This window comes from Panicum hallii, chromosome 6, assembly GCF_002211085.1.
Source record: "Panicum hallii strain FIL2 chromosome 6, PHallii_v3.1, whole genome shotgun sequence".
Classification (NCBI taxonomy): domain Eukaryota; kingdom Viridiplantae; phylum Streptophyta; class Magnoliopsida; order Poales; family Poaceae; genus Panicum; species Panicum hallii.
In genome coordinates this window covers 4,981,318-5,006,327 of record NC_038047.1, presented here as the reverse complement: position 1 = coordinate 5,006,327, position 25,010 = coordinate 4,981,318, and the positions used below count along the sequence as shown (strand labels likewise).

General features: G+C 44.0%; 1 protein-coding gene and 1 pseudogene across 2 annotated transcripts; both read right to left on the bottom strand.

Annotated features, from left to right (window-relative positions):
- Positions 1-1,486: 1,486 nt before the first annotated feature.
- Positions 1,487-14,549, bottom strand: LOC112896597 (annotated as a pseudogene).
- A 3,764-nt stretch (positions 14,550-18,313) lies between these two features.
- Positions 18,314-24,682, bottom strand: LOC112896596 (probable LRR receptor-like serine/threonine-protein kinase At1g56140). Of its 2 annotated transcripts, XM_025964617.1 has the most exons (24): positions 24,530-24,681; positions 24,054-24,240; positions 23,777-23,848; positions 23,479-23,547; positions 23,321-23,392; positions 22,968-23,039; positions 22,825-22,896; positions 22,669-22,740; positions 22,296-22,367; positions 22,125-22,196; positions 21,965-22,039; positions 21,776-21,847; positions 21,614-21,679; positions 21,438-21,503; positions 21,292-21,336; positions 21,140-21,204; positions 20,667-21,046; positions 20,384-20,582; positions 20,143-20,301; positions 19,933-20,051; positions 19,588-19,798; positions 19,284-19,515; positions 19,057-19,207; positions 18,314-18,954 (listed from the first exon to the last, which is right to left on the bottom strand). In XM_025964617.1, the coding sequence occupies exons 1-24, from the start codon at positions 24,639-24,641 to the stop codon at positions 18,595-18,597; spliced, it is 3,072 nt and encodes a 1,023-aa protein (XP_025820402.1). In that variant the 5' UTR covers positions 24,642-24,681; the 3' UTR covers positions 18,314-18,594. The 2 variants fall into 2 exon arrangements, with proteins under 2 accessions (XP_025820402.1, XP_025820401.1); XM_025964616.1 differs by having other exon boundaries at positions 19,284-19,798; positions 24,530-24,682.
- Positions 24,683-25,010: the final 328 nt, after the last annotated feature.

The following is a 25,010-nucleotide window of genomic DNA, read 5'->3' as shown; positions in this document are numbered from 1 at the left end:
AACTCACATGCACATATAGTACATTGTAGCAAAGACTTGAACACAAAGTTTCTGTCTTCGTTGATGGATGGAGAGTTCATGTTTGATCTTGTCGCTGATACTGATGTTGATGTATAGTCTAGTTACTGTCCCCTTGTCTCCAGTAATTTTGGCCACTCACAATCCAGTTTGATGAATTCAGTAGACAAACCGCGTCACTGAAACAATCGACCCATTAATCCTGTACGTACGGATCATCACCATCACATCAACTTGGCAACTTGCCTTTGGCGGAAAAAAAACAGGCTACTTGCCATGACTCAAGAAGCCTGTCACTTCAAGAAAGAAAAAGAAAAGGAAAAGAAAAGGGAGAGAAGCCTGTCACTTGACTCAGGGAAAGCCAGGATCGTCACCGTACCACAGTACCATCGTCGGCTCGCTCGTCACTGTGTGGCCGTGCCGCCTGCACGACGCAAGGTGAGAACTGAGAATGTGTTTGATGGAAAATTAGAAATAAAGCGTCGCTGGGTTAGACTGCAGAGCAATAAACAAATTGTGGGCTGTGGTGGGCTGTTGCTTATTAAGATTATGGACTACGTGAATGGCAGATTAGACAAAAGCCTATGGAAACACGTCTAGCTGCTGGCTTGCCGGTGTTAACATGATTTTTTTTGCTGGTGTTAAAGCAGGTAATAAATATACGAGTGATGCAAGGTAGACATCGATGGTTGCACGTAGCTCCGCCCCTGCTCACTTCAGGGCCCTTGGCTCCAGTTCAATGTGATGTTAATGGCGAGTGATGCAAGGTAGATATGATCTGGACATCGTTCATGCTTGAAAATTTGAGATTATGGGGCTGCGTGGTGAGCGATAGCAAACTATTTTTTGCCCTTTTATCCTTGCTATACCACGCGGCATACTCTTATTTTTGGAGGGATCTCTCCAGCCTCCAGTTTAGAAGGTACCAAAACAACTCGTAAGATTAAAGTTTTGTATTAGTTGATTACAACTCTGTTGAAAATGATAAAGTCACATAGGCTAATAAGGCAGACATAGTACATGGCTGAACTCAAACAAGCAATTATATTTAGTTCAAACTACCAATTAGTCACAACATGAAAGCCATTTTGATATGTACATGAAAATTAATCACATGAGATCAATATAGATAACAATATAAATGAATCAATTCTTAAAAAAATTGCAGCACTTCATATATTTTGTTTTCATGGAACAGAAGGTAGCTCAACTCAATGCATCAATAAGATCCTGTTGCTAGATATGTGCATAAAGTTCCATCAATCAAACAATACTAACATGACGTACATCTAGGCATCGTTTTCTAAAAAAAATTATTTTGCAAACATGTCGTTGACATGATGATGTAATAATCAACAATTTCCATATGCATTATATTGGATGATGCAAAGGCCGGAACTTTATCTATTTTCTAAAGAAAATCTAGCCATCTTTTAAAAGAGCATCTCATGGTATAATACTTTATCAATCAAACAAAAATACTGCCATATACCTTTCCTCATAAAAGGACATTAAAAAAAGGGGCAAAGCTAGCACATTATTTCGTCTTCCACAGTTGACATGACACTGTCCAATTATTTATGAAGATTTGCAGTTTAGACCAACTCCAGCAGCAGCCTGCAATCACCTACCCTCATCGATAACTCCAGTCGTTGCCTGTGATGGGATGAGAGGTGTAATCGTCTCCCTCTGTGCGCTGAACTCCCTAGTTGTATCACTGGAGTAGTCGCTGGTAACATAGCTGGTGTTCCCGCCCCCGCGCTGCCACTCAGTGATGTAGCTTGGCTTCGTCACCTCCTCAGTCACCTCATTGTCTCCGGTGAGCATCTTCACAACCCTTGACATCGGTGGTCGCTGGTGAGGTGAGCCCTGACTGCAGAGTAGCGCGATGCGGATGACTCTGAGTGCCTCTTCACCATCAAATTCTTCAATCCTTGGGTCCAAGATGCCTAGTGCTTGGTCCCTTTCATACAGCTCCCAAGCCTGGATATCATTGAAGTCAGGAACAGAATGCTTCGGTGATCAATAGTTTGACAGGAATGAACTTATATGTTTTCCTGGCCTTGGAGATATCTGATCAGCTTACCCACTCAAAGAGATAGATCTTGTTCTCCTCCAGGGAATTGTCGGTGTTTGATCGACCGGCGATAGTCTCCAGTGCAACCACCCCGAATGCGAAAACATGGGCCTTTTCAGTCAGATGACCTCTCATTGCATATTCAGGCGCCAGGTAGCCACTTGACAATAGTTAGGCAGATGAAATAAGATCAGGACGCAGGAAACACACATAAGACAGGACAATAGTGAAATGCACTTACAATGTGCCAGCTATCTTTGTGCTGACATGAGTCTTCTTCTCATCGAAGAGCTTGGCAAGCCCGAAGTCGGAGATCTTAGGGGTCAGGTTAGTGTCGAGTAGGACATTGCTGGCTTTGATGTCCCTATGAACAATGCGTACGCTGGACTCCTCATGGAGATAAGTCAGGCCTCTTGCAATGCCTAAAATTATCTCAAAGCGTGTTGGCCAGTTGAGGGTCATGCCACTGTCCCCTGCACATTTAGAAAGAAAACCTTGAGGAAAACAAAACCCTGAGAGTTGATATCAATTGACCGGTGCTGTTGATGAGCAGAAGTGAGCGCACTGAGGAATGCTCGATCCAGACTTCCGTTCATGTGGTACTCATAGACCAGCAGGGGAGTGTTACTGTCAATGCAGCAACCATACAGCTTCACCAGATTGCGATGTTGAACGGAAGAAATTGTGGCCACTTCTGTCACGAACTGGCTTTTCCCCTGATGAGATGTTTGAGAAAGTTGCTTCACAGCTACTACCCTGCCATCAGGTAGCTTACCCTGCAAAATAACCTTTGTAAGCTTATGTATATGTTCGACGATCTATGTTTCTACCAATTCCCATTTGCTGCAAAATCGATAAACATTTATTGAATTTACGGTTTCACATGAGTAAATTATGTTAGAGTACCCAACCTTATAAACTGGTCCGTATCCTCCTTCTCCAAGAATGTTTTGAGGACTGAAATTGTCTGTAGCTAACTTCAGTTCACCACTACTGAAGACATTTGGTCTTCCGACCATGTTGTATATCTCTGATAATTTTTGTCATTTCACATGAATAAGAATCAGAATCAGTCAATTGTAAGATTTGATGTTCAGTTATTATAACAATGTGCCTGGTACCTTCTTGCTGCTGTGCTATTCTTCTTCTCTTCTGTACCAGCATAAAGATTCCAGTCAGAAATGCTAATCCTAAAACCGAAGCGCTAACAACTATTCCAGAAATTGCACCTGCTTTACTTTTCTTTTTGGGCACACCATTTCTCACATTAGGAGTAAAATCTGAAAAGGGAGGTTTCACGTATTAAAGTCCAGTAAAATCCTCGTTTGAAGCTTTTCTAGCAACATTTAAAGTCAAATGTTTCTTATATTGGGAAGTACTTGGAGTCACGCTTAATGCAGAGATCATCGGTCCATAATATCCTTGAGTAGGAACGCAACAAGTGCCTTTTCCAGCCCAGAAGAGATGAATCTCGATAAAGTTTTTGGACACAGTTGCATTGAATTTTTATACACTGCAGTATAAGATTTTCCACCGACCGTTTTCCTCACGTCAAAATTCTTTTCTTTCAGATCTCCCTATTACAAATATAAGTCAGAGAGAAACAATTTATTTTCGTTAGAGAACAGAATTCGTTGAGCAAATAACTGTACATTGCACCGGATGCGTACCTGGAGATATATGTCAAAAACTCTCCTTCCTGTGCTTTGCCAAGTTGGCGAGTCTGGATAAGCAAACTCCCCAAACTGAAGCTCAATAGTGTAATTGCCATTCTCAAGTCCAATTCCGTAGTATCTCAGCGATGATGGTGACATCCTTGCTGTCTGGAACAGTTCTGAATTCAGTGCATTCTGAAACTGCTGGGAGCTACGCATTATATAGCTTCCATTTGGGGCCTCATTAAATTTCCCTACATTGCTAACACCCCATCTTGTTTGACCAGTAACATAATATGATGCAGTTCTGTAACACCCTAAATTTTACAAAATGCAAAATTTAATAAAAGGATGGGTTAGAGGAGTCATTGGATTTTGATAAACAAATTTTCTTAAAGTATAAAAATAAATATAGGCAAAGACATATGATTGTGCATCTCATGCTCTCTGCATCATTTCATTGGTTGCAATTTATTTGGATTTAAATTTGAATTCAATTTTCATGTTCAAATTCAAAAGCATTTGCTCTCCTTCTTTCTTTTTCCCTCCCTCTCTTTTCTCCCCTTTGGGCCCAGCCCAACCGGCTCTTTTCCCCTCTCTCTTTCTCCCTTTCTTCTCTTTCTCCCCCCTGCAGCCCGGCCCATGGCCTTTCCCCTCTCCTTCCTTCTCTTTCCCGGCGCGCGCAACCCACTCCCCGGTCCAGCCCAGCTCCTCCCGCACGCGGCCTCTTTTCCTTCCCTCTCTTCCTTCCTTCCCCCGCGTGCGCACGGCCCATTTCCCCAGCCCATCGGCGCGCCCGCGCCCCGCTCCTCCCTCGCGCTCTCTCCCTTTCTCTCCCTCTGGCGCTGGCAGGAGGGCCCCACCTGTCGGGGTCTTCTCCTCCCCCGCGCCCGAGTCGGACCCGAGCTCGAGTCCGAGCTCGACCCGCTCCTCCGCGCCGCCTCCGCCTCGGGCCCGCACGCCCAGGCGCCCGCGGCCGCCCCTATTTAAGCGCCGCCAGCACCCCCGCACCCCAAAACCCTAGCCGTAGCCACCGCCCGCTCTAAACCCTAGCCCGAAGAGCTCCGCCGCCATCACCGCTTCGGGCCGCCGCCGCACTACCGCTCCGCTGCCGCCTGCCGCCGATCCACCGCCCCCGAGGCTCCGCGCGGTGGCGAGGCCCCTCGCAGGCCCCTCCTGTTCCTTCCCCGTGGCTTCCCCGTGGCCGCGCGACCTCGCCGGTTCCTCCGAGCCGCCCCTCGCCGCCGGCCGTCGCCCTCGGTCGCCATCTCTCCCTCACGAACCCCTAATTGGATTCCCCGTGTCTCCCTCTACCTTCCCGTCCAAACCCCGCTCGAAACCGAGGCCGGGAACGCGTTATCGCGTTTCCCGGCGAAGTCCGGCCGAGCGCCGCCGTTCGGGCCGCCGGCGAAAGAGCCCCGCCGCCGCCCCGTCGTCCCCTCCCCCCCCCCCCCCCCCCCGCGTCCCCACCGTCGGATCGGCATCCGACGGCCCGGAACAGATCTAACCCGCGAGTCAATCAGACCCAGTACCGGTCAACCGTGGCAATTTTGCAGTTGGGCCCTTAAGTTTTCCAGAAATCAATCCGCCATCCTTTCCAGTTCAAAAGTATTCGCGTTTAGGTCCTATTTCTTCTGTTTAGGCCCCTGTGGTTTTTCAAAATCGAACCCGCCGTCCTCTAGCCTTCGGTTTTGCGTGCTAGCCCCTCTGTTTAGGGTTTATTTTCAATCTAGCCCCCGGTTTCTTCTGTCAGAGCCCTTATAGATCTAGATTTATCACAGATAGGTCCCTGGAATCCTGTTTTAACCCTAGTTTCTTCGTTCTAGCTCCGATTTCATCGATTCTTGCGCTCACGCGATCCTTACGACTTATACAATGTTTCTAAAATATTATTTTGTTCTGTTTTCATTGATTGGTGTACTGTTATTATTTTATTGTGTTTGTTTGTTTGTATGTGCTCGTGTGTCGCGATAGACGGTGCGCAGTTTGAGGATCCGCAGGGTCAAGACTTTGAAGAATTTCCTGAGCAGCAGCAGTTTGCTAACGAAGGCAAGTGGTCCTTGATCATGTTTCAGTCCTATTAATATCACAATTACACCTTTTATTTTATATGCATGCATGTGTCTAGAATATGATGGAACCCAAGTTAAGGACATGCCTAGTTTCAATATATCTTCCTTGATTAAACATGGGTGTTTACATTTATGTTGTAGCTACGCTTATTGCTTCTGCATAGATTTAGGTTGGATAACTTGGATATCAATGATGATGTTTTACCTTTTCTGGAATGCTGTTTGGTGATAATTAAGAATATTGAATCAATTGGAACATGGAGAACCACCTAGGAAAACAGTACAACCACAGTACTATATGGCTCTGGTCTTGGCTAATTAATTAGAAACTTTAGCTTATGATGATCTTACCGAAAGGGCAAAAGGGGTTGCATCGACGGGGTATAGGTCGGTCCTTTTGAGGCACATGGCTATGTGGTCCTTGGCTAAGGCATTTTCTCATTAGGGAGGGTTATGACCGCTTTGGCTTGAAACTTTAGCGGATTGTCATAAGTTAGGGAATCTTTGTAAAGGCCTCGTAGTGAATCCCTGCCACTCACCTCGGAAGTGTTTAAGGGCCTTGCAAACCCGGGCATCAAGGGAAACACGAGCTGTGGGTAAAGTGTACAACCTCTGCAGAGTGAAAACTGATATATCAGCCGTGCTCACGGTTAAGAGCGGCTTGGACCCTCACATGATAATTGAACTTAAAGATGACTTAAGGTGATGTTCTTTATTTGTTGATGTTGCTTATTTACTCAGTCTTTTATATAAGGGTTGGTATAAACTTAAACCTAGCTAATGCTTGCTAAATAAAATTTGACCAACTAAAATGCTTATCGCAGTCCAACCATGTCAGCTTATCCTTGCTTTGGCCTTGCATGTCATATTATTTCCTCCACTTGCTGAGTACCAACCATAAGTGTACTCACGCTTGCTTTATTAAAACAATGCTGCTCAGAACAAGATAACTTTCCGGAGTTTCCTGAAGATATTGGAGAATTCTAGGCGAGTGTCTCCCAGTCAACTGCCTGTGAAGTTGAAGTCCGCTGCTATTTATCGACGCTTATTTATTTGCTTAAGATTAAGACTGTCGGACATGTAATAAAGTACTATTATACTCCTTTCCGTTAATGCATTGTTTCGGATATTCGCTTGTGACGTCTACTGTATGTGCGGAACTTGATCCTGGCACACATATGGGATGCACTCGGTTATTTTCCTAAACCGGGTGTGACAAGCTCCAAGATTTGTAGGATCAATTTCGTAAAAAGTATTATCCGAGCCCCTCATAGATCTATCACTTCCACAGTCTTCTGCAAAGGAATAATCTGCATGCAGTTAAGTTGTACAAAATATTATTGTAATTTAAATCCCAGAGATCATTTCAATAGCTGAAGATGGAATAGTGAGAAACATACATTCCGGAGAACCACGGAAACAAGGAATATCTTGCTGGAGACAGTTGAGGCCTGAAGGTAAAATGCTTCGCACAAAATTGAATTGAAAATGAAAAATTATAAATATACCTTTAAAAGATAAACTCTTTGGAGGGTATATGTAACTGAACTTAGATATGTATAGTACCTGTTGTTACTGCTACCAAGAATGAAGTTGTTTGCAACCAAATTCCTTTTACAAAAGAAAATATTTTACTCCTTAAGAAATGGGTTGATAAATTTTTTAACATGTCCATGTTTTTAGAACATTTTACTTACAATTGCAAATTGTTGCCAGGAAGCCAAGACGGAAACATACCAGAGAGCTGGTTGTACGAGAAATCCCTGCAGACAGTCCAAAAGTAGTAGAAACATATGAATAGATCATTGTAGTACTGAAAATCATTAGTTTTATACTGACTTATTAAAATCCATTGACATACATATTCTTTAGTGAAGGCATTTTCAAATCAGGCAATGTTCCAGAAAGGGTATTATTCCCAAGAAACCTGAATTTGTTAGAGTTCATGACCAAATCGAACAATCATCAGCAGAAGAGATTTTCTATAGTGCAAACAATCTACATAGATAATTCCTTAAAAGAATTCAAGTTTTTCCAGGTTCAGGATGGATTCAGGAATTTGGCCTGTGATATTGTTGAAACTCAAGTCCCTGCAGATAGAAATAGTAATTGAACAGATGCTTCACAAAATAAAGAAAACCAATAGCAACAGAATATTATACTATGCCGCATAATGAAATACTCACAGTAAGGTTAATCCCGCAAACTTAGAAAAATTTACTGTAGCAAGATTATCAGATATCCTGCAGTTCCTCAATATTCTGTAGAAAAATATATAATGTCAGTACCCTACGCTGCCACATATTAAACTGTACATCCTATAGTTTAAGCATATAGCATACAGGAAATTCAAAGATGCCAAGTGTAACATTCCATGTTAAAGTTTATAGGGGTTGTTTAACAAAATTTGTGAATTTCAAAAACTTTTGCGGATAAACTGGATTTGGAATTGTTGACCGGGATTTACTTGATTGGAATTTTCCATTTGCTACTTCAAATGTGTGGGATTTGAATTTGATTAAGCCAATCAAATTCAAATCCAAACTATAAACCCTAATACCCCCTGATGGGCCACCAGCCCACCGGCCTACGCTACCCGAGCCCAACCTTCCCCTTCTCTTTCCTTCCCCGCACGCGCACCAGCCCGCGCAAGCCGGCCCAGCCCAGCTCGCAGCCCGTCGCGACGCACCGCCTCCTTTCCACCCGGGGTAGCTGACGGGCGGGACCCACCCGTCAGCTTTCCCCTTCCTCTCGCCGCGCCCTCTCCCGGCTCTCGCCCGCGTCGCCGCTCGCCGCCGCTCCGCGACAGGGCCTCTAACCGCCCGCTCCCCCTTTTCTCTTTTCTCCCCCGGCCGCGGCCCCGCTCCCCTTGCGTCACCTGCCATGCGCGCTCCCCTGTCCCCGCTCCGCGACAGCCGCCGCAACCGCCCGCGCGCGCTCCCCTTTTCCCCCGCGCCTCGGCCGCCCGCGCAGCCGAGCCCTAACCCTAGCCGCGTCGCAAAGCCGCCACGCGTCCCAGCACGGATGCCCAAAAGCTCCCGCCGCCGCCGATCCCGAGCCCTAGGGCCACCCCATAAGAAGCCCCTCGGCCACCACCTCGAAACCCTAGCCGCCTACGCCCTTTCCCTTTCACCGCCTCCGCACCCGAGAGTGAGAGAGAGGAGGAGGAGGAGGAGCGCCCGAGGAGGAGGTCACCGCCGCCACGCCGGAGCGTCTTCACCGCGCCTGCGCCCGTACGGCTACGTCGACGTCCCCGCGCGTCCTGCACCGCACCGACCCGCCGGCTTCGACCCGCCACCGCACCAGCCTCGTCCCCCTTCAGCCCCTCCGGTGAGGACCACGGCCGCCGCCCTTTTTGCTTCCCCACTGCTGCCGGCGTGCGCCACTGGCCGCCGATGAACCCACCGTAGCACGGCCGTAGGAATCCCAGTTCCCTCCGGCCGCCGTGCCGTCTGTTTCTGCAGGGACCCGACGCGCCGCTGTGCATCCCGCAACCGCCGTCGCCCCGCCGCCGCCGCCGTCGTGCCGCGGGCCCGGGATGCCGGTGCCCCGCGCACGGCACGGCCACGCCGCGGCCCTGGGATGCCAGGCCCCGCGCGCGTGCGTGCGCACCCGAGCCGTGCTGCTGCCCTTCTGCCTGGCCCTCGCCGTGCCTTGGTCTAGCCTCGCCGTGCACGCCCACCCCGCGACGCGACCGCGACGTCGCGTTCGCGTCGCGGCCATGTCACTGGGGCATTCCCCCGAGCACCCTCCGGGAGCTCGCACCGCACGCGCCCTCGGGCGCCACACACACGCACACACGCACCTGCACCGCTGCACCAGATCCGGGCCGCCACACCGGATCCCGCGGACGCTGACGCCTGGGCCCGTCCTGTCAGAGAAGAGAAGAGAGCGACGCCGCCGGCCCGCGAGGAGGAGAAGGCGAAGAGCCGGCCCAGCCAGAGGGGAAAAGAAGGAGAAGAGGAGGCCCAGCCCGTGGAAGAGAGAGAGCCGGCCCGCGGAGGAATCAAGCCGAGCCAGACCGCGTACCCAGCCAGCCCGTTCGCCCGAGCCGGCCTGCTGAGCCGCAGGCCGAGCTGCCCCTGTGAGCCTAAGCCGAGCCGATGGGCCTCGAGCCGGCCCATCACCTCTTTTGGCCCAAACCGAATCCGACCTTTTTCCTTTTGTTTACAGCCTAACCCGAGGGACCCACCTGCCAGCCTCGTGCTGAGGATGACCAGTGGGGCCCGACGCCGCTGACCGACCGTTGACCCGTTGACCGTTGACCGGTCAACGTTGACCGGTCAACGCTGACGTCAGCAGGGCCCACTGCTGACGTCATCATCCCGGACCCCCTCTGATGACGTCATGTTGACGTCAGCATGCCACGTGGCATGCCCTGGTGCTGCCACGTGTCTCTGTTTTGTGTATTTCTTTTCTGAAATCCTTTTATTAATTTCAGAAATGGGTTTTTCCTTAGAAAATTCATAATAAATTATCCGGACCTCCGAAAATTATGAAACCAGTTTCATAATTCTTCTAAAATCATGAGCCACCTGTTAGAGTAGGTTTTGTGATGATTTGGATCTTATTTGCAACCTTTTCGTGCACTTTTGCACTTTGGACCCTACTCTTACTCGTATTTACGGATAGGACCCGTCCGCGAGGAGCTGACCGACGACCAGGACTACCCGGAGGCTCAGGAGGACTTCGAAGAGACGCCAGGTTCACGCCCATCTACGAATTGAACTCCTATTAGGCATTTGCTTGTAGAAATGCTATTGCTGTATGTGTGTATATATATATATATATATCGAGATAAACCTGCATGGCCTCTTTACGATCCATACTCCTTGTCAACCCATTTTGAATTGTTTATTATATGATATGCCTTGTAAATCCTTGAATGTATATGTGTGGGATATGGATGGATAGTCTTGGCGTGTGTGAAGAGGTTCCCATCAGGAGTTGGTGATTAGGGCTTAGCCGGGAGTGGGCGACCCAACTCGATCGCGGATCGAGGGCTTGGGGTGTGTATCTTGGCACACCCTACAGAGTACCTGTGGCGGGTACAGTTTTGTTTACATGTTGAGGTGTTTGGGGCACCCGTTAAGGGTGCAGTTGCGGACCACCGTGGTAGATACGCGTGTGACGAAGATGCCCGCTCCGGCAGATAAGGACCGGGTGAGAGTAACCATGACTTGTGGGACTTTGTAAGCGTGCACACCACTTACCCATTATGAGGGTGGGCCCGGTCCGGACTTAGCAAGCGCGGTACCAAGCCGGTAGGAGGATCGAGTATCGGTGCAGGGGAAGGAGGTGCTGACCTCACGTTCCCCGAGACGCATGGGAGGCTTCACAGTCCCGGGGCGACCTCTCGCGGGAGGATGCGCCCAAGACCCGGGAAAGCCGGATGGTGCCGTGGCTCCTATTTCCGTTTCGTAGACCGGTGTTTCGTATACTGGTCGGCTGATCTCCGGCTAGTGTCGATTCGAGTGGGACCAGGTGTACAACCCCTGCAGGGTGAAAACTATACGTATAGCCGCGTCCTCGGTTATGGACATCCCTACTCCTCTGTTGCTCTTATTAGTTAGTGTTACTTATGATTTCTACCTCCCTCTAGAATATTGTCCTGCCAGGGGGCAGTTGAGATGCGAGGAGAGGGAGTCCTCGCATCGACTTGGTGGTGTTGGAAGGTGTGTGTGACCGGGAGTCCGGAATGCCGGAAGGGCCCGAGTCGGGAATGAAAGGAGATGTGTATTCTTATATATATTATATTGCATGCATAGGGAAACCCCCAGCTTTACCCTTGAACTCTGTTATATCCGTAGTATAGACCACATAAAGCTTGCATACGGATGGTGACGTGAACCTATCCCATTCCTTGGGGATAGCCTGGTACGATGCAGGATCCGACCCGGAATTCGACCCCAACGACGACGGATGGTACGACTAAGGCCCGAGCTGCGCTCAAGTCGCCTGTGGAGGTGGATCCCGAAGATGGAGGACGGCCGAGGACCTAGCTACCGCTATGCGCCTTCTGCCTGTACGATTTAGCCGAAAGGCTTGTAATAAATTCCGTACTACAGATCCTCTGGATTTATGTAATAATTAAACCCGTGATTGACCTTTTAATGAGTATGACTGTGATATTATGCCTGAAATGAGTTCTGTATGTGATAGCGCTTGATCCAGGGACTATCACGACGATACAGGGAGTCGGATTCCTCGATACGGGAATCCGGTTCATTTCACCAAGTTACTGATAAAAGACAATGAAGAGCTCCCATTTACAATATCACCAATCCGTCTGTACATGAAGATATATAACTTATCAGTTTCAAGGACAAGCTTGACCTTGTCCACTATCAAGCGAGCTGGGAAACCAAAGAATAAATACTTACAAGCTTGTCAATTTGGTTAGATTGTACAAACTTGCTGGGATTGGGCCTTCAAAAGAATTTCCTTGGAACCTCCTACAAGTTCATAAATTTTGGTTCCTGATCAACCAGTTTCATCAGATCACATGAAAACGTGTTGGATTTCTGTTAGGAATCAAAAATGAAAACAAAACGAGATCTAATCTTGGAGTCTAGGCTGTTTTTAATTAAAAATAATAAATATATATCCAAATTCGAGTTGAAGAGGATTCAAATATGGGTGGTAGGGATGCATAACCATTCCTCGTGCCCCCCACCAACTGAACTAGGATCAGTTCCTAATGAATGAAAACTAAGAAACATATGCAGAAAGCTTCTGTGTCATAATTTTCATTCCTAGTTCATAAATTTTTATAGAAAATGATCATGTCAAGAAATTGATAATAGTCTTACAAATCTTGCAAGTTAGTCAAGCTCCCAAAATAATCAGGTATTTTTCCTGTAAAATCATTGTCCGATGCCCCCTGCATGCACAAGAAAATATATTACACTAAGTGTGTGATATCACATCAGATCAGACATAACAACTGTGACTGTGTTATTGTGCATACAGGATCTTCAAGTTCTTAAGCTTTGAGAATGTAGAAGGGAATAGACCACTGAAGCCAGAGCTATCAAAATATCTGCAAAGATTGTTGCTTATATTTTAGTTCTTTCAAAAATGAAGTTTGGAAAGTTCAAAAGATGCGTTTTACATTTGTTCCAGTTTGGTCAAGTTGCCCAGTTCAGTAGGAAGTTCACCAGTAAAATTGTTCACGCTAATGCCCCTGAAAGAAAAGGTAAATAGTTCATACTGAGATTACGCATATGTATGTAGTGCTATTAGTAATAGAAAAGATGCATGTCTTTCTGTTCGATAAGACAACTGATCTACAAGATTCACTAGATGAAACTCAGATAGAGTATATGGAATACCATATAGAAGGGGAAATATAACTGACATGCTAAATATCTAGTATTTAAGGATGTGTTTGTTTTATCTGTATTACTACTAAACTTTAGTCCAATGTTGAGTAGCATACAAGGTTTGGAAGTTTCATGTTGAACTTAATAGCCAAAGTCAATAAGAAGAAGAGCTTTCTCACAGTGAAAGGAGATTTGAAAGATTCCCAAGCTCCTTTGGAAGTGTTCCAGATAGTGGATTGATCGACACCGCCCTTGTAACATTTACAGAAAAAATGGTTAAGGACGACAAACACTAACCAATAAATGGTGCAGACCAATAAATTGAAATTTTACTCTTACAAGTGCTGCATGGCAGTAAATTTCCCAACGAATGATGGCAGAGGACCTGTCAAATAATTTTGCTGCAAGTTTCTGGAAAAGTACCAAAGCAATTAGCCTAATCCAAAGACTTTGTACAACTGATGAACACTAGATTCTTGCCAGGTAAATAGGGCACTCAAAACATGGGACTGAATTTACATTTACTGCAAAAAATAGTGGTCTATACGGCTTAATAGTTGTTGGCTACAGTGATTTCTTCAGACAAAAATGCAACTTGAAGATGGAGTAGACACGAGTGAGACGCCATACAGGTTATTGAGGTAGGTGCGGTTCTGCAGCTCGGCCGGTATCTGACCGACCACATTCAAGCCGTACACCCTCCTGAAGAAACAAACATGTCAAAAGAAAATCCCTGAGTAAAAAGGATCTGCGCCGAGCAATCTTAGCGACCTCCGGGGTCAAATCAACGGTAGCAATTATTCTCAAGCCGCATCTCAGACACAACGCAAGCCCCTCTCTCTGAGGCATCTCATCGAGCAGGTTGGCAGCTTGGGTGGTGTGGGACTAGGAAGGAAGGGGAACCTACAGCGTGGTGATGTGGCAGACGGTGGATGCATTGTAGGAGCAGTCGCACTTGATGCCCGGGTTGATGTTGCGGCTGTTGTCGACGTCGGTGTCGTCGACGGCGGCGCCGCTGCAGGGCTCGCCGCTGATGTTCCACGCCGTCGACGCGCGCAGGCCCCATCTCCCCAGGATGGTGTTCAGCGCCGCCACCGCACATACACGAAACGCACGCGTAAGAGACTTGTATAGCTTTTGCATATCTGTGGAACCAAGAATTGTGTCACTATATATATCAATCATGCTCCACTGCGATGGATCATGGATGATAGAGTACGTAGTATGTGTTAGGCTGTTAGTAAAGCATGGCTATAGACAGTCCGTAGCTGTTGCATGTACCTTCGACTGGATCAGTTCTTGAAGCTTGCTGAGCTCGAGCAGCTGCAACCCATGAGCAGGCAAGCAGCAGCCAAAGGACTTGCCCATAGCTGCGGTTGCTGCACCTGGTCATCTCTCTCTCTCTCTCTCTCTCTCTCTCTCTCTCTCTCTCTTTTTATATATATATATTATATATATATATGAAACAAATGAATGACCACAAGGAGTATATATGTATATAAGCTAAGTTGTTCATAGCGACGGCAGGGCTTTTTGTGTTTTAATCTGAACAGTAGTCGATCACTCTGATCGTTGAGACGTTACCAACTATCTAATGCTCCCTCCGTCCTAAAATATAGAGCATTCTTGTATTTTCATGATAAATTAAGGAGATAAGAATATGACGCATGTACCTTAATTAATGTCTTTTTTTTTTATCATTTTGCTGATTTCATAACCGGTTGGGAATAATTACTTTTCAAAACACCCTACGATACCTTATATTTGGGTACAAATTTTGAACACTACGATACCTTGTATTTCAGGATGGAGCAAGTATCAACTATGCGTGCCCACTCTTTGTTGCTAGTGTACTCACTCTACTCCGTGGATTGCATTGAATGCGGGGAAAGTGAAACAAGATTTTTCTGATTTTGAGAATGGATTTCAATTCCCCCACCCATCATCAATTTTAATTTGGAAAATTCCCCGCCCATTATATAGGTAAAGTATTGGTTTGATTCTAGAATTACTTTTGTTTGATGGTCCTTTTTTTTTTGAGGGCAAATCAGAGAGCTTCATTAATAAGACTCAATATTACAATCCTAGTTCGATGGTCCTTTTGAAGACGTCATTTTGATCTTTATCGCGACACCAATGGAACATGCATGCATGCGAGTCAGCAGCGATACACCACCAAGAAACGCTACTACAAAAACAATTTGCATGAACACTTCATTTTTTCTGGAAGCGGCTCAAAAATAACCCGCTCCTATAATATAAAAGAAGTAGGATTACAAAATATATTTTTAGGGATCGGTGATGACGTCACCCGCCTCTAGAAATGACCACCATTTTTCAGGGGTGGGTGACGCCATCACCCGTCCCTAAAAATAGCATTTCTCTAGGGACAGGTCATAGCATCACCCATCCCAAGAAATCGATTTTTAAGGGCGGATGATGGCATGATCTACTCCTACAAATGGTTCCACGCAAAAAAAATTATAACTTTTTCATATGATCTCGGACGAAGTCAAACTTTATATCAAAATTATAGAGCTTGACGAGTCCTAAAACTTTTTAGACTTGTAGTTGATAACTTTTTCATTTAAGGTCATTTGATAGTTTAAAAAATTATTATAAATTCTCTAATTTTAAAATCTAGAAGATTTGATCTTTTCAAACAACATCGGATGTAGAATAGCTTCATATCAAAATTGTAGTGGTAAGATCTAAAATTTTATAGTTTATACATTATTAATTTAAGATCTTTTAGAATTATAAGATCATTTAATAGTTGTGCTCTACACATGACTATAACTATATATTATCTCATACAACTCAAGTCATACTTGGAGGTTTTCAAAATCTTAACTTGTATATACACTGAAATATATTTAGCATATTTTTTCTGTATCTATAGTTTACAATAACCATAGTGTAGAAGTTTTACTTTTTTATTTGTTTTGCTATATTTAAAGACTTAAATAGGTTTTTGGAATAAAATAGAGAAATATTTTTAGGGGTAGGTGGTGACGTCACTTGCCTGTGGAAACGGATTTCTAGGGACGGATGATGGCGTCACCCGCTCCTACAAATCGATTCAGAGTTAATACAAAAGAATAACATACTTCGTAGAGTCCAAGTGACCGTGTAATGTGGTGGAGATGAGGGTACGTGCGAGGCTTCAAGTAAGCGGTTCGAACCCTGGTTGATGCAAGTGTTCATATTTTGTAAAAAAATTGTGCCTCTATAGAGAGTGGCTTGTGGTGGTGTCTGGTTGGGTCATGTCATGACCCGTCTCTAGAAATCGGGATGGGCAAGTTACCCGCTCCTATAAATAGCAATGTGTAGTTGCGAAAAGCAGGAGCGGGATATCGCACCCACCTCTACACATTTTTGTAGGGTTCCTAAAAATTATTTCTGTAGCAGTGAAATTTCCTAAAAAGAGCTAATGGCCATAGGAACAGTACTAAGCCAAACATGGTACTCCCTCCGTTCTAAATTTATAATTTATTTTAATTTTTTTATATAGTTTTCACTATAATATATATCTAGATGCATTAGACATAGTGTATATATATAGATGCATAACAAAATATATGTATCTAGAAAGGTCAAGATAAATTGAATTTGGGACGGCGAATTGACATTGCTAATAATTGCTGCGACAGTGTCATCTAGCTAGTGACTTATGGAACAAATAAAACCCGGCCCGTACATTGTACTTCGATTTTGTCTCGAGATTGACAATGCGCAAGTAGTAACAACTTTTTTTTTAATATTTCCTCTGCCATCTTCAACTACCATTAACACTACTACAAATACATTGTAGCTAGCAAAGACTTGAACATAAAGTTTTTACTTCATCGACGGGTGGAGTGCGCGCGCTTGATCTTGTCGCTGACACCGATGTTGATGCTCTTGTTGTCCCGTTGCCTCTGTTTACCTTTCAACGCAGCATCTCCATCATTTCTTCTTGGCCAATTAGAGTCCAGTTTGACGAATTCTCGGTAGACAAGATAGAGCCATTAATCCTGTATGTAGTGTACGGACCATCAAGTCTTGGAGGTAGAAAGTCGAGAGAGAGAGAGAGCAGTATGGAAATTACTAATTAGATTGCAACCAAACAATTTTGTAACTGGCTCGTAGCTAGGATTACAGAACTGGTGGACCTTCACTCACCAATCACCATCGCATCAACTTGGCTAGCTACTTGCCATGACTATATTCAAGAGGGCCAGTCACTTCGGGCCCTTGTCTCAAGTTCAATGCGATGCTAATGGAGTGTGATATATGGTGGGCATGCTATACGAGTCGCCAAGACTAATCGGACTAGGAATTTGCAAACAAACAAAGCATAAATTATTTTTTTCAGATCTGGAGAGCCATGCCAAGCTACCCTTACCATCGCAAGTTGCAAGTAGCATATTTTTCACGTGAAATACGCACGCGTGAGGTATCCAGCCTTCAAACCCATGACCTCCCCTATTGCACAATCCCTTAACCATCGTACCTATATGTTGTTGTTGCATGTAATAGGTAGTTCTACTCCTTTTGACCCATTATTGGGATATCTAAATAGCTTCAAATAAAAAAGCTTTTAACTACAAAGTTGTAGATTTCGTTGAAATCTACAATTTCTATATAAAGTTTGTATCCATCCAAATTCCTATGCAAAAATTACAAATTTTATAATACAATCTGAAATTCGAATTACAAAGACAGGAAAATTATCCATGATGGCTCTATATAGAGCAGACGCGGTACGGATAGAGCTGGCTCAGATAATCCATTATCCGTGCTGGCTCGTTTGCAAGCCAGCATGGATGACGTATCCATGCCGGCTCTCAAATGGCCGGTACGGCGGTACAGGTGAGTGTTTTGGTAACAGTACAATTGTTAAGTTTAAAATTTTATATTAATTGATTGGTGTGTTCAAAATGGTAAGTCACATAGGCTAAGCTCATAAGAGCAAACTGTACATGGGTGAACTCAAATTATTATATTTAGTTAAAACCAACAATTAGTTACAACTTGAAAGCCACTTTAATCTGAACACGAATATTGACCATATCAGAACAGTATAAAATGAATCACTTCATCAATCAAACCAGGCCATTAGATATGTCAGAAGTACCTGAATATTGCTTTGGCGGAAAAGAATGTAGCTCAAACTTCTCAAACTTAATGCATCAACTATATCTTGCTGCTAAATATGTTTATAAATGTTCCATCAATCCAACAATACTAACATTGAATACATCTAGACGTCATATAAAAAGAGCATCTCATCAGGTTATAATGCAATATCAATCAAACAAAATACTGCCATATACCTTTCCTCATAAAAGGACATTAAAACAAGGCAAAAGTCTAGCGCATTATTTTGTCTGCCAGTTCACATGACATTGTTCAACTATGTATGAATATTTGCTGTCTAGACCAAATCCAGCAGCAGCCTACAATCACCTTCCCTCATCGATAACTCCAGTGATTGCCGGTGATGGGGTGAGAGGCGCAATCTCTTCCCTCTGCACGCTGAACTCACCGGTTGTGTCACCAGAATAGTCGTTGGTAACATAGCTGGTATTCCCACCCCTGCGCTGCCACTCAGTAATGTAGCTTGGTTTGGTCACCACCTCAGTCATCTCCACTTCTCCGGTGAGCATTTTCACAACCCTTGACATCGGTGGTCGCTGGTGGGGTGATCCCTGCGTGCAGAGGAGCGCGACATGGATAACTCTCGAGGCCTCTTCACTGTCGAATTCTTCGATACTTGGATCCAAGATGCTGAGTGTTTGGTCTCTTTCATACATCTCCCAGGCCTGTATAATCATAGGAAGTTAGGAACAGAATGCTTCAGTGACGAGTAGCTTGAAAGAACTGAACTGATGTGTTTTGTTGGGCTTAAGGATTGAGCAGCTTACCCACTCAAAGAGATATATCTTGTCTTCCTCCAGAGAATTGTCCGTGTTTGATCGACCGGCAACAGCCTCCAGTGCGACAACCCCAAATGCAAAAACATCGGCCTTTTCAGTCAGATGGCCTCTCATTGCATACTCAGGTGCCAGATAGCCACTTGGAAATGTCAGGTAGATGCAGTCAGAATAGGACGCAGCGCTACATTCATAAGGGAATGGTGAATTTCACTTACAATGTGCCTGCAATCTTAGTGCTGACATGAGTCTTCTTCTCATCGAAGAGCTTGGCAAGCCCAAAATCGGAGATCTTGGGTGTGAGGTTGGTGTCAAGTAAGACATTGCTGGCTTTGATGTCCCTATGCACGATGCGCACACTGGACTCCTCATGAAGATAGGTTAGGCCTCTTGCAATTCCTAAAATGATCTCGAAGCGTGTTGGCCAGTCGAGGCTCAAGCCACTGTCCCCTGTACATTCAGAAACAAAACCTTGAGAAATGTGTTTAACAGACAGGTGGTGGTGAGCAGAAGTGTGCGCACCGAAGAGTGCTCGGTCAAGACTTCCATTCTCGTGGTACTCATAGACCAGCAGGGGGGTGTTACTGTCAATGCAGCAACCGTATAGCTTCACAAGATTGCGGTGTTGCACAGCAGAAATTGTGGCAACTTCTGTCACGAACTGGCTTTTCCCTTGATGAGACGTTTGAGAAAGTTGTTTCACAGCTATTATCCTCCCATCAGGTAGCTTACCCTGCAGAAAGAACTTAACGTCACATAAATGTTTGACCATATAGGTTTCTAGAAAATTGCATTTGTTACCAACGTCTATAAAAGAAGTATTTACTTTACTGTTTCATAAGATTAAATTGTGGGGGAGTACCCAACCTTATAAACTGGACCATATCCGCCTTCTCCAAGAATATTTTGAGAACTGAAATTGTCTGTAGCTAGCTTCAGTTCTGCGTTACTAAAGACGTTTGGTCTTCCGACCATGTTGTAAAGCTCTGTTTTGTTTTCCATTTCACATGAGAAAGAATCGGAATCAGTCAAATTTTAGATTTTCTTTCTAAGTTACTGCACAAATATATATGATACCTTCTTGCTGCTGTACCACTCTTCTTCTCTTCTGTACCAACATAAAGACTCCAACTAGGGCTGCTAGTCCTAAAACTGAAGCGCCAATCACTATTCCAGCAGTTGCACCTGCTTTACTTTTCTTTTTGGGAACACCGTTTCTCACAGTAGGAGTAAAATCTGAAAAAAGGTTTGGAATTATTAGTATCCAATAGAATCCATATTTCAAGCTAATCTATTGATAGATTGGGGCAGACAGTACTTGGTGTCACACTTAACGCTGAGATCATCGGTCCATAGTACCCTTGGGTTGGAATGCAACAAGTGCCTTTGCCAGCCCAGAAGAGATGGATCTCAAGGAAGTTTGCAGACACAGTTGCATTGTATTTCTTATACACTGCAATATAAGATTTTCCACCAGCTGTCTTCCTTATGTCAAAGTTCTTTTCTTTCAGATCACCCTGTACAAATGTCAAGTAAGAGTACAGAAACTTTGTTTCTAGGAAACAACAAAACTCTTACTCTATGATGCACCAGATATGTACCTGGACATATATGTCGAAAACTCTTCTTCCAATGCTTTGCCAGGTCGGTGACTCTGGATAAGCAAACTCTGCAAACTGAAGCTCAACAGTGTAATCTCCATTCTCAAGTCCAATGCCATAGTATCTCAGCGATGATGGTGACATCCTTGCTGTCTGGAACAGTTCCGAATCCAGTGCATTCTGAAACTGCTGGGAGCTATATATTATGTAACTTCCATTTGGGGCTTCATTGAATTTTCCTACATTGCTCACACCCCATCTTGTTTGATCAGTAACATAATATGATGCAGCTCCAGTATTTGTTGGATCGATTTCGTAAAAAGTATTATCCGAGCCTGTCATAGATCTGTTACTGCCACAGTCTACCGCAAAGGAATAATCTGCAGTTTAAAAAGATCTATTAAATATTTAACCATATTGAAATTGATAAGATCATGTCAACTGCTGCAGATGGTAAAGAGTGAGAAGCATACATTCTGGAGAACCACGGAAACAAGGAATATCTTGCTGGAGACAGTTTAGGCCTGAATGTGGAATGCTACGCATATAATTGAATTGAAAATTAGAAGTTAGAGCTCTTGATTTAAATTAATCTCTTGTATGGTTAACTCGATTTAAAACGTACCTGTTGTTGCTGCTGCCAAGTACGAAGTTGTTGGCCACCAGATTCCTTTTTCGTTAAAAGAAATTCAACTTGTTAAACAACAGAGAGATGCAACCTCGAGTAATTTATATTATTTTTACACAGAAAATTTTGAACTTACAACTTACAATTGCAAATTATTCTGGGTAGCCCAAGAAGGAAAGCTACCAGAGAGCTGGTTGTATGAAAAATCTCTGCAAAATAAATAAATAAATACAAATTACTACAGATGAGATGAATACACTGTTTTAGTAATGAAAAAAGAAACAACGTATTAAACTACAGTTGAAATTGCCTGACATACAAATTGTTTAGTGAAGGGCTTTTAACATTAGGCAGGCTTCCTGAAAGGCTGTTATTCCCAAGAAACCTGAATTTGGTAAAGTTCATGACAGACAAAACATACAACTGTCAGCTTAAGAGGTCATTTTTATTATGAAGATGATGTCCAAAAGGAATCCCTTACAAGAATCCAAGATTTTCCAAATTCAGTATGGATTGTGGAATTTGGCCTGTGATATTGTTAAAGCTCAAGTCCCTGCACCATTAGACAGAAATATTACCTGAAATTTGAAAATATGCTCCTAGTGGAAGTTTGTGAAAGAAAAGCAACAGAAACAGATATTGGTACTATGGAGAATAATGCAATACTTACAGTAAGGTTAATCCTGCTAGATTAGAAAAGTTCACTGTTGCAAGATTATCAGATATCCTGCAGTTTCTCAATATTCTGTAGAAAGACATCCAACGTCAGTACCTTACTACGCTGCCAAGATATGAAACTGTACATTTGCAATGAAAAGTATGTAGCATACAGGACATTCAAAGACGTCAAGTTACTGATAAACGACAATGAAGAGCTCCCATTTACAATGTCACCGATCCGTCTGTACATGAAGAAATTTAACAAACAGTTTCCATGATAAGCTTAACCATGTCAACTATCAAAGGAACAGAGGCCACATTACAATGAATGAAGTACTTACAAGTCTGTCAATTTGGTTAGATTGGACAAACTTTCTGGGATTGGGCCTTCAAAAGAATTTCCTTGGAACCTCCTACAAGTTCATAAATTTTTGTACCTATTAAGCCGGGTGCTGAGACATTCATTTGTCATTTTAACATATGCAAAAAAAGATCATGATTCATAATGATCATGCATAAAGAAGTTGTACTAATTTTTTTCCTTGGAACTTCTACAAGTTCATAAATTTTTGTTCCTAATAAGCCAAGTACCGAAAAATTTATGCATAAGGAAAGAACATATGCAATAAAGTTCCATTGAAAAATTTCGAAGAAATCATGATCCACGAAAATTTTTACTAAATGATCATGTGAAGTAATTAATAGTATTCTTACAAAACTTCTAACTTTGTCAAGCTCCCAATAAAATCAGGTATTTTTCCTGTGAAATCATTGTCTGATGCCCACCTGCAAGCATAAGAAAATATATTACAATAAGTGTGTGATTTTACATCTTATTTATAACAATTGTTGCTGCGGTATTGAGCATACAGTATCTTCAAGTTCTTAAGCTTTGAGAATGTCGAAGGGAATGGACCACTGAAGCCAGAGCTATCGAAATATCTGCAAAGATCATTGACTAAATTTTAGTTCTTTCAGAACTGAAGTTTGGAAGTTCAAGAGATTGGTTTTACATTTGCTCCAGTTTGGTCAAGTTGCCCAGTTCAGAAGGAAGTTCACCAGTAAAATTGTTCAAGCTAATGCCCCTGAAAGAAAAGGTAAATAGTTCAGGCTGTGACATATATGTATGTAATGCTATTTAGAGAAAAGAACTATGTTTCTTTTTGTTTGATGAGCCATCTGGTCTACAAGATCAACTATTTGAAACTTACTTAGACATATAAAACACCATACAAAAGGGAAAAATAATACTGACGTGCTTGTTTTCGCCTATAAGTTATAGTCCAATATTGAGTAGCCGTGCAAGATTAGTAAGTTTTATGTAGAACTTAATAGCTAAAGTAAGCAACAAGAAGAGAATTCTTACAAAGAGATAAGATTTGTAAGATTCCCAAGCTCCTTTGGAAGTGTTCCAGACAGCGGATTGATAGCCAGAGATCTTGTAATATTTTCAAAAAAGGATGGTCAAGACAAAGCACTTACTAGTAAATGAGGCACACTCAGAATTTGAAATTTAACTCTTACAGGTACTGCATGGGAAACTTTCCAATGAATGATGGCACCGGACCTGTCAAATAATTCTGCATCAGGTTCCTGAAACATCAGCAAAGCCGCCAAACCCATCAGCCAAATAAAGAATACCTGATGACTGCTATTTACTGATTCTTGCCAGGTAAATAGGCCATCTGAAACATAGAGAAGAATTTGTATTTACTGCACAAATATTGGTGTACGACTTAACAATTGTTGGCACTTGACAGTGATTTACTCAGGAAAAGAAAAACAGCTTCGAAACAGAACAGATACAAGTCAGAAGCCATACAGGTTATTGAGATAGGTGAGGTTCTGCAGCTCGGCTGGTATCTGACCGACAACGTTCAAGGCGTTCGCTTTTCTGCAGAAGCAAACATGTGAAAACAACACCTCAGAGAGTAAAATAAAAGGAGAAAAAAGTATGAATTTGTGCAGAATCAGATGAGCTGGACTTGATCTCGGGCAAGGAGCTGAGAGCCTGAGACGCAAGCCCTTCTCAGGCGTTCCGTCGAGCAGGTGGCGAGAGCAGCAGCGGGCGGTGGCTCTGGGTGGGAGAGGGAGCTTACAGTTTGGTGATGTGGCAGACGGTGGCGTTGTCGTATGAGCAGTCGCACTTGATGGCCGGGTTGATGTTGGGGTTGTTGTCGACGTCGGTGGTGTCGACGGCGACGCCGCTGCAGGGCTCGCCGCTGATGTTCCACGCCGGCGACGCGCGCAGGCCCCATCGCCCCAGGATCGTGTTCAGCGCCGCCACTGCACAGTTGCACACACACGGAAACTTTTATGCACCCATGCTCTAACGGAAAATTCTCGAAGAAAAATAGAATTTTTTTTCCCAAAGAAGTTACCACATCGAACTCCTACACTGAAAATGATGGAATGGTGAATCTATAAATCCTGTCATCAAAGTATCTACCGGATTAATTTAAGGTAGAGCATGCTTTACAGTTCTCATCTAAAAAAAAAAGTCTGGCGTATTGAAATTTGTGCATGCTATGTACTGATGCCAATGCTACCTTATACGGACAGCTGGACGACGTACCTTCAATTGGATCGGTTCGTGCTGTCTGCTGGGCTCGCGCTGCCGCCACGCATGAGCACGCGAGCAGCAGCCAGAGGAGTCGCCCATGGCTGCCGCTGCATCCGCTGGTCATCTTGCTCGCTCTCTGTGAAGCATGCAAATGACCCGACCTCTAAAGGCGTGTTTAAACTCTAAAGATCAGAGCATCACCACCAATCACCTTCATGCACACGTGGACACGGACGAAAACATGCAGATCAGCAACTGTTTAAAAGTTGACTCGGTCGTCCCTTTTCTGTCTGAATGTCGCCGTCTCCTCCTGCCAATGCGACATTGTATGGCGACGGCAGTGCTGTTGTGCTTTTGTAGCTAGTGTGGAAGCACAAGGCTGAGTTTCTACCAGTAGCCAAAGCCAACCACTTTGAACATTGACCAGTTAGTCCATGAAATGGTTGTGTATTTGCAGCTTGCTTCATTGACAAATTAAAGGTAAAGTTGAATA

Coding starts and splice junctions, on each gene's coding strand:
- LOC112896596 (XM_025964616.1), bottom strand. CDS start 24,641: ATGACCAGCGGATGCAGCGGCAGCCATGGGCGACTCCTCTGGCTGCTG. Junction 22,741..22,824: donor CTTAAGAACTTGAAGATACT/GTATGCTCAATA, acceptor TTATGCTTGCAG/GTGGGCATCAGACAATGATT. Junction 21,848..21,964: donor CTAGCAGGATTAACCTTACT/GTAAGTATTGCA, acceptor CTAATGGTGCAG/GGACTTGAGCTTTAACAATA.